The sequence below is a fragment of the Myotis davidii genome, unplaced genomic scaffold, assembly GCF_000327345.1.
Source record: "Myotis davidii unplaced genomic scaffold, ASM32734v1 scaffold1081, whole genome shotgun sequence".
Lineage (NCBI taxonomy): Eukaryota > Metazoa > Chordata > Mammalia > Chiroptera > Vespertilionidae > Myotis > Myotis davidii.
Genome location: NW_006292443.1, coordinates 139,754 through 149,601, shown reverse-complemented (window position 1 = coordinate 149,601; position 9,848 = coordinate 139,754). Strand labels below are relative to the sequence as shown.

The following is a 9,848-nucleotide window of genomic DNA, read 5'->3' as shown; positions in this document are numbered from 1 at the left end:
CGCGACGCGCGGAGCAGATGGCCCGGCCGGGCCTCGGCAGACAATGGTCCCGCTGGCCGGAGGTGTTGGCGCACTTGTGGGGCTTGGGGTGCTTAGTTTGTAAATCAGGAGAAAAACATCTACGCGATGAACTGGCGACGCTTCAGCGATGAACACAGGTTCTTACTCCCACCGCGCCCATCCTCTCCCCAGCTTTTCCTGGAAAAAATTTCGCTAGTCTTAGTTCTCTATCCACATCCCCAGTGAAATGCTGGGGAGGGCGGGTGGAACGCGAGGGGTATTCATTGTTATATAATGATGTGCAATTGCGATTGGCCAACCGATTGCTGGGTAGAACCCAGGGCCGAGGCAGAGACCGAGAGAATCCTGGAAAAGTGCAGATGTGTTCAGGGCTGGATCGGAGGGCGCGCTTGCCTCTGGCCTCCTTAGCCACGGGCACCTCGGCCTCCTGTGGATGCACAAGGACACACCCATCCGCAGGAGAGAGATGTGGAGACCAAAGCCCGGGGGCGGGGTGTGTGCTGGAGAGGATTTTATAGGATGAGCAAGGCTGCTCAAGGGCGAGGGTGGGTAGTAGCTTTTTCTAAAAGGCCAGAGACCCAGGATCCCAAAGGGCCGGGCGAGGGGGACCCGATGTTCGATATTCTCCGTTAGGAGGAAGAAGTCTGGAGAGTGGGGGTGGAAAGCACATTGGCTGCAAGTCTCAAATAAATCGCTGTCTTCCTGAATGAAAAAGGCAGTTTCGTTTTGACAGTGTGGGGAGGGAAAAATTAAAAAGCAAACAAGACTGACTTTTAAAAGAGCGCCCCCTCTACCTTTAAAATCTGGGTGCACTATGGAGGACCTACATAGCATGGTCACCCTCCCTCCATCATCACAGCTGCCTCTTATGTAAGAAGCCTTCTGGAAGGCAGAGTGAACAGGACTGCTCTCTCTCTCTCTCTCTCTCTCTCTCTCTCTCTCTCTCTCTCTCTCTGTGTGTGTGTGTGTTGGCTCCGGGATTCACAGTGATGGCTGGGACAGGTATCACAGCGAATGAGGGAGCAGGTGGTGAAGGGCAGAGCTTCTCTTTGCTCCCAGGCAATATTTATCTTGTCAAAGTCGGATCCTGCCGGGGAGTTCTGTGTAGCCAGAGGGAAGTGTACTGGATCAGGTGACCTTGGGCAAGTGCCTCAGTTTCTCTATGTGTCATGGGTTAAGAATCTCACTCCATCCACCTCACTGGATTTCGTGAAGGTTCTTACGTTTAACTTATACCAGTGTAGGAATTGTTGTTGATTATTTAGTCCCATATGACTTTCCAAAGTCTACAGCAGGCTGAAGCGTACAGAATTTAATGATCTGTTTTTCAGTATGTTAGAGAAACAATAAACACTTTGTAAACCCATGTGTACATTTTTGTGTAAAAGGATCTTTCTGGGTCTCACAGTTTATGTGTTCTTCACTACACATTTGCTACAATATTTTCTTTGGCAGGTGCTAAACATAAATAGCACTTGCTGAGAATGCTGTTTTGTAACAACTTAGAGTTAACGATTGTCGAGATGAATGCCATTCCTTTGAAATATTTTGCATGTTAAGAGGGCAATCTATGGTTTAACTTGTAACATTTCAACCCAGTGTGGAATAGCACAGGTGTATATCCACTGATTTTAACGTTCCATTCCATCAAAGCCTTTGGAATAGAGATGAGTCATAATGTAACATTTTCATTATATTCTTGGCCCTCATGTGCTGCTTGTCATATGTGTTTTTTACACTAATTATATTATAAGTGAATTGACAGTTTATAGTGGTGTTAGATTTAGAACTTGCCCTCTTATCTACTTTATCATAAAACTTTACCTTTTCCTTAGCAGTTTAATAGTTAAAATGGTGTATAAGTGAAGAGGTTTTTTTCTGTCTTTGCTACAATTGCCGTGATTTACCTCAAAATGAAATACAAATATAATGAACAGGCTGAATTGAAACCTTGTTATGGTGGAACCTAGTGTGTTTGTGTCGAGTTTGCCATGACAACAGACTTTTGGTTAATTTTTCCCCACACAAAGCTTGCCAAGAATTGACTTCCCTACATGTGGGTGGTTTTTTTTTTTTTGTTCTTTTTTAAAAATGAAGTTTAGCTTAAAGCCATTAAAAAGTATTGTCTTCTGGAAAGAAGGTTTTTTGTTTGTTTTTAAATAAATGATAAGCTTTGAGCTTTACCAGCATATTTCTACTCATCATGTGTCAAATAGGTTCCTACATACAGGTTCACCATTGTCACTGAACCTTTCCAAAATTGGCTCATTTTGAGCATTAAATATATTTTTATTGATTTCAGAGAGGAAGAGAGAGGGAGAGAGATATTGAAACATCAATGATGAGAAAATCATTGATCGGTTGCCTCCTGCATGCCCCCACTGGAAACCCAGCCCACACCTCGGGCATGTGCCCTGACTGGGAATCACACTGTGACCTCCTAATTCACAGGTTGATGCTCCACATGAGCCATGCCGGCTGGCTGAGCATCACCTTGAATAGTGAAATGTGTCCTGAGCTCACTTATTTTAGAACCAGTGTTCCTCATGGGTCAGGTACACATGGTGACCTTAGTATGTCTTTGTTTCAGAGTGATCGTCTTCTGATCAAAGGAGGTAAAATCGTTAATGATGACCAGTCATTCTATGCAGACATATACATGGAAGATGGGTTGATCAAGTAAGTGTAACTCATATAGAAGAATTCGTGTACCTTCCAGTATTCCCAAGCATTACCTACAATTCACACACATAATATCAAGCTTTAGTGACTTCAGAGAGTGACTTAGTATCTATTTAAGCCCATTTTGATTGGTAGTAATTAGTGAATTTGAAAACTCAGATTTAAGGAATTCAAAGCCACAATTAAATGCATACCCATTTCCTAACGCATTATGTAACTTGCTATTTTTAACCCAGGTGACACAATTTCTTCTTGTTGCCAGCTCAAATACTTGGTTTAGGGTCTATTGCATATATTAAAGGTTTTCCTAGAATGTAGTTGTGTGCATGTCTTGCCCAGTGGAAGGACACAAATGTGAGTATACCCTTTTCTATCAAGATAGCACATCTGTTTTCTGAATCAAGAATCCAGTGTTTGGGCCAAAGGAAAACAAATTAAGTAACATAGACAAATTACTGCCTCATCCCAAGGGAATTTTAGGTTTCATTCTTTAAGTGCCAACTAACACCAGTAAGACTGCCCTTGTGTTGCTTGTGTATTGTGTTTCTAACAACAGAGCAGTTATTGCGTTAGGGTATTTTTGGATTCTAGAGGGTTAAGTAAGCTGAGTACATACCAGTATCCTTGTGCCCTTCCGACTGGGACAGCTCATAAGGCTCCAGAGAAATAGCACATCTGTTTAAAGACAAACATTGCTGCAAATGACATCTTTTGAATAAGCAGCATTCATCAAGTGCTACGGCAAACCATTCCTGAGGAGTGGAAAACTGGAGTGGATGTATCTGTTGCCTAGAAACTCAAACCCTGATTTATGACCTAAAATAGGTCCTACCATTTCCACATGTAATGTTTTCTCCATGTGTGTTTGCTTATGACAGTCTCTGCTCCAGGCTCTCACATACCATGACTTGCCTGTCCCATTCCCCCAGTTAGAATCTAGCAGAAAGACACTGGCCCAGAAGTGAGCAAGCCTGGGGGCCATTTTTAGTCATCACTAATTTGATTTTGAACTTTATCAACTTCTCCTTGATTACTTTTTTCCTTAAAAAAAAAAAACTGTTAGAAAGATGAAGCAGAGATATTTTTTTAAACATTGGAAATGAATTCATATCCTTCAACATAATGAACATTAATTTTTCTGCCTTATCTGAGTTGCTAATGAATGCTTCCACATTTTCAAATTGTTTTAATCATAGTGTTCACTTATTTATTTATTTATTTATTTATTTATTTATTTTTTGCTTCTCCCCTATTTTCTCTATATTGCAAAGGATTTGGCGAGAATACATGTTTGTAAAGTGCCAACAGATCTGGAGGAAATTGTTATAAGATAATTAGCTCAACTGTGTGTTTATTGAAAAAGTGCAGTGTCATTTTATGTAAATTCCTTGAGGACTTGTTATCATTTGATTTTAGGGGTTTTCTGGTAACTAAGACTCTTTGATTAGGCCTCTGGTGCCTTATTTAACTTTTGTTTCTAGTAAGCGCTGCATTGCTTCTTAGTTGGTGGTAGGGAGTGGGGCGTGCACATATATTATGAATAATTACAGTAACTGGAAAAGTCTAGTGAACACGGGAAGGATAGGGTAGGGCTTGGTAAAAATATCTGTCAGATGTCATTTGATTCAAGGACATTTCATTTACCACCATTGTCACCACCCTATTAATGTAGGCAAATAGGAGAAAACCTGATTGTGCCAGGAGGGGTCAAGACCATCGAGGCCCATTCCAGGATGGTGATTCCCGGAGGGATCGACGTCCATACCCGCTTCCAGATGCCTGACCAGGGAATGACTTCTGCTGATGACTTCTTTCAAGGCACCAAGGCAGCTCTGGCTGGTGGGACCACCATGATCAGTAAGACAGCTTACAATAATAATCTTCGCACTCGGGAACCTTTACCATGGGAAAATGAGTCTGTGTTGTTTGCCTTTTTTCTTTTAGAAGTTGCTGAACTGAGCAGTGGCTTGATCTGCCACAGAAGGGAGTGGGGGTGCGGGTGGCCAGGCAGTTGTTTTCTTACTCGCGTTTTTCTCTAACTCTAACTTCTCCAATGGAACTTGAGAATACGGATCTAGAGAATTGTGGTTCTTGCTTTCTCTGCCTGAGAACTTTCAGACAAAAGTTAAATTGCAAATGTGATTTGATTGTGGTTACTGTGAAAACACAGCATTCAGAGTAATCCTCAAAGCTACCAATTTTGAGCTTTTGCTCATAAGTATTTGATTCTGATTTTTAAAGAATTCTTGAGGGTGCATCTTCTTGAAATGCAGAGGGGTGCAGCACATGTTGAACCAGGAATTTCTTGTCCACTGATGAGAAAATCAGACGGGGGCAGTTCTTCTGGCCCGGATTTGACATGAATGGAATTGAGCAGTCCTTCTTGGAGAAGGTCCCACAGATAATATATTTAAAAAAATTCTTTATTGTTGAGACCCACACATAATATTACTTGTCATTTAGATAAGAAAGTTGTAGTCTACAGCCATACCACCCTGAACACACCCAATCTCGCCTGATCTGGGAAGAAAACTGTGCCCACCAGTAGCCGGGTACCCTTTATGTTTTGCTCTGAAGGTTTTATGCTTTTCATTCGCCAAATCTAAAGTCTGTTTCTGGGGTCACAGCACACACGTGAGGAGTTTACTTACGAATGGTCAGTTTTCAGCATGCCTACCGACTGCCCCTTTGACAGATATTTTGTTTTTGAGGAGATAGGCAAACTGCACAGTGGCCAGCAGACACATATTAAAAAAAGAAAAGAAAAGATTTTATCCAACAGTGAAAGTCAACATACAATCTGTCCGAAAAGCTAACAGAAGACTTAGCTATGTATACTTTAGGAAAACCTGTCTTAACTGGTTATTTTTCAGAATGATGGTCTCTTTACCTGTGGCTTCAGGGTCTGTCTTGAAGCTTCCTCTTTTCTATTCTACCACCTAGAAGAACGTCACCCTGCCTTGCCCCCCTAGTCTGAGCTCCCCTACATTTTAAATCACATACTCACCTCGTCTCATTCTCTCTGTTCCGGTTTTCCGTGTGTCTGAAGGGTCAGAGACCAGGTTTCTCATCAGTGCCCAGAAAGAGCCTCCAAGCTTAGGCCTTCATCTTTCTTTCTTTTAAAATATTTTTTATTTCAGAGAGGAAGGGAGAGGGAGAGAGAGATAGAAACATCAGTGATGAGAGAGAATCACTGATCGGCTGCCTCCTGCACGCCCCCTAATGGGGATCGAGCCCACAACCCGGTCATATGCCCTTGACCTGAATCGAGCCCAGGCCCTTCAATCCACAGGCTGACGCTCTATCCACTGAGCCAAACCAGCTGGGGCTCATATTTCTTTCTTGCTGCACATATCACCTAACCTAGCGGGTGCATTCGCAAGGGGGCCTCTGGCCTCATGGGAAAGCCTGCTGTTTTGTCAGCCGTGTCTGTTAGGATGCACTTGGCCTTACTGGGCATTTCTGTCCCTCCTCCAAGGCCTGCTGGGGACCCACACTTGGAGCTTGGAAAAGCTTGCTGTCAGCCTACAAGGTCAGGTCAAGGTTATAGTCTGCCTCTGATGTGAATTCATATGGGGTCCCTGTAGGTCCCAGCATTGGTCACCAAGTGTTAATAAGCCACAACTAGTCCTTCCTGAGGGAGTGGCCAGTGACGCCGGCCCCTGGAGGAATTGCTGGGCCGGAACCCTCCATGGCGGAAGTGTCCCCAGTTCTGGTCTCTCTAACACTAACTTGCTGTGTGACCTTGGCATGTCACTTCAGTTCTCTGGGCTTTAGCTGCTCATCGGCATAGTGAAGGGTGTGCACTAGATGGCCCTGGGGTTCTTTCTGGCTCCTGCCTTGGAGCTCAGAGACAGTTTTCCTCTAATAACATGCATTTTGTTCAATAGATAGAGAAAATTCTGTTATTTTCTCAGACATCCTTGAAAGACCCCATCAGTCATTCCTGAATGTGCTTCTGCACTCCTCACTCTGGGCCCATTCTTGGCCTCTCTTCTACTTCTTGTCCCTTTTGTGCCTTCCCTTTCCCGCCACCCTCACTAGGTAGGCATACCCCTTCTTGCCAACGCCCTGCCTTCTCTCTTGGGCCTTCCTTCTCAGTGGCTGTGGGCTTCTCTTCCTTCACTTCAGGTGGTTGCTTCAGTGCAGGGACAAGGGACATCCTCATGAGCCTAGCACCTGGCCCAGGGGCCCGGAATAGTCAGCAGATGGTCCAATGGCAGATTGGAATGAAGGAGCAATGAGCAGTCAGACTGCCTGCCCTGCTCAGTTGGGCAGAATGTGATCACATTTTAATGCAGGTGTGGGAGGCATTAAAGAGCAGGGGGATGTAGTGAGCAAACGCCAAAGAACAAAAGTCATCAGAAGTGGCAAGGATGTGGTCAATTGTCCCACCCCAAACTCCACTGCTTTTACATCCAGAGAAAAATGTTAGCTACGCTTACAGATAACCACCGTGGTTACTGACTTCCATAGAATCTCCACTGGCCTGCCCGTCCTTCCCTCAGGAGATAAGCGGTAGTCATGCCGATGAGGAAACCGGGATTTTTTCCTGCTGGCTGGTCATACTTTCTGCATTGCTTCAAGCGACTGCGTGGCCCGGGCATGCTTTTCAGAGAAGGAGCCTTGCACAGAACTAGCTTAAGGTAACTTCATCGGTATCCATGATCTGCTCCTTTGGTGAACTCGGAGCTTCTTTAATCACTACCGAGGCCAGAAAGAAATGCTTAGAGATTCAAGTGCAAACTTGCAGAAACAAGCCGTTGAAGTAAGCAGTTTGGTACAACGAAGCGTGCACCTCTTCCTCCCATGTTTCTGGCTTTCTCCAAGCCATGTCGCCTGCCCCCTTCCATGTGTTTCCCAGGTCAGAGCGTCTGGGGGTGTCATTTCTCTCTGACATGGCACGGCCCGCAGAGGAGAATGCAGCTGAATATTCCCAGTTTAAAAATGGAGGTGACGCGTCAGCAGCAGAAAATAATATTATTGCCGCCAAACAGAGCCTTCTATTGAGACTTGCATAGTGAGACCTTTGTCTGCGGCACTCAGCACAGGGCAGAAGGAACGCCCTTTGCCCTTTCCATCCAGTGATGGCAGAGGTCCAGACATGCCCTGCAGGCAGCATCCAGACTGGCTGAAGGGTCCCGGAGGTGGCACGGGTGCTGCTTGGGGAAAACGCTGCTGGCTTTCCAGCGGTGTTACGATCTTCATCATTAAGACCCCAGAGTCTCCTGGAAAGCAGGTGGGGAAAGTTCTCTGCATTTTAAAGAGGGAAGGGCGTAGCTTGCCAACACACCCTGTGCTTTAGGTGACAGGTATGGAGTACACACCACCACCTGCTGGATGACTTGACTTTAAGCTTCAATCGCCTCAACTGCAAAATGGGGAAAGTGGTTTCAAATACTGACTTGGAGGCCTCACAGCAGCACCCGGCCGTAGTAGTGAGCACTCGGAAGTGATGTTGGTATTACCCACCTCACTTAAGGTGCCAGCAACCTCCCCTCCCTGTCGACACCCCCACTCGCCCTCTACTTTCTCAGCAGAGCCAGGGGCTGCAGCTGCAGGAGGGTCTGACCGAGCATCTGCTGGGAGCAGGGCTTCTCCGAGCAGGTCAGCAGACTGTTCCCAGTGCCACAGTCTTGGTTGCATCTTGAAACATTCATTTCCTGAGCCCCACCTGACCTATCAAAGCAGAGAGAGTCTGTGGGTGGAACCTGTGAACCTGCATTGGGATCGGTGATTGCTGTTTGAAAGTGTGGATCTCGGGAGGTGGGGGTCCATGCTGGCTCTGTGGATTCTAGATCTCCAAGGAGCGGGAGCTACAGCCCAGAGAGGAGAGCCTGGCTGTCATTTCTGCTAACCTGGGCACAGCATACCCAAGGGGACTTCCCCTCTCCCCCCGGGTGCCACCCAGCAGAGATGAGGACGGGACTGGAGCACAGAGAAGCCCAGAGAAGCTAGCTGGGAAGCCCTCTTCCTGAACTCCGGACTGTCATTTACCTCCGGGGTGTGGCTCCTGGGTGTGCCTCAGGCACCTCCATGCAGCCATCCCCAAGCAGAGGCACCATTTCTCCCACACTCCTGCCGCCCAGCCTCAGAGAGGGCTGTCCCCGCTGTCATGCTGGTCTAGGCCCACAGTCACCCTGTGCTGAATTGAGTCAGTTTTGTCTGTTATCTCTGGCACCCGTCGCTTCACTGCCCCTGACTCAGACCTCTGTCACCTCCTCGCCTTCTGAGGAGTCTCCCTACCCACCCCGGCTCTGCAGCTTGGGCTCGTCCGGCACATGCTGATCCTGACTTCCTCCTCCAAGACCCTCCGTGGCTCCTCCTGCTCCCAGAATGCAGCCCAAGCGCAGGGCCCTCCGTGATGTGGCCCCATCCTGCTGCTCAGCCTGCCACCTCAGTCAGAATGCCCTTCCCCCTTCCCTCTGCCCCCGGGAATCTTTGTTACCCTTCTAGGCCCAGCCCAGGTGCCACTCCATACCAAAGCCTCTGCACAGCCCCCTTCCTGGAAATCTGCTGCTGCTTCTTGGCAGCTAGGCAATCATTGGGCTTTTATCCACGGCCCCTAAGCCATCATCCTGTGCTACAGTTTGATCAAGGCTCTTCTGTCTCTTTTGTTTGAATATTCCCAGCCCTGCCACTCCTGAGGCACTCCGTGACTGCCTGCTGCTGGGTGGATGGGTGGATGGGTGGATGGGTGGATGGGTGGATGGGTGGATGGGTGGATGGGTGGATGGGTGGATGGATGGATGGGTAGGTGGATAGGTGGATGGATGGATGGGTGGATGGGTGGATGGATGACTGGATGACTGGATGGATGGATGATTAATGGATGGATGGATGATTAATGGATGGATGGGTGAATAAATGATTTTTGATGCCTGTTTGGCGCCATTGTGGTCACTTAACATTTTATGAGTGTTTAGGATGTACTAAACTACAGTACAATGTATTTCATTTCATCTTCACAACAGCCCTTTGAAAGAGATTGTATGATTATCCCTATTTGGGGGTGAAGACATTAAAACTCAGAGGAGTTAAGGCACTTGCCCAAGGTCACACAGCTAGTAAGTGGCAGAGCTGGGACCCCTGCCTTCCAGCCTGGCCATGGCTCTGAACTCCACCCCCACATGGCTGCCTCTGGG

General features: G+C 46.7%; 1 protein-coding gene across 1 annotated transcript in view; it reads left to right on the top strand.

Annotated features, from left to right (window-relative positions):
• Window positions 1-9,848, top strand: part of DPYSL2 (dihydropyrimidinase like 2) — a 77,859-nt gene that overhangs the window by 1,265 nt on the left and 66,746 nt on the right. The window contains exons 2-3 of the mRNA XM_006765919.2: window positions 2,612-2,700; window positions 4,376-4,560. Of these exons, the coding sequence (XP_006765982.1) occupies window positions 2,612-2,700; window positions 4,376-4,560 (274 nt within the window). The remainder of the gene's footprint in view (window positions 1-2,611; window positions 2,701-4,375; window positions 4,561-9,848) is intronic.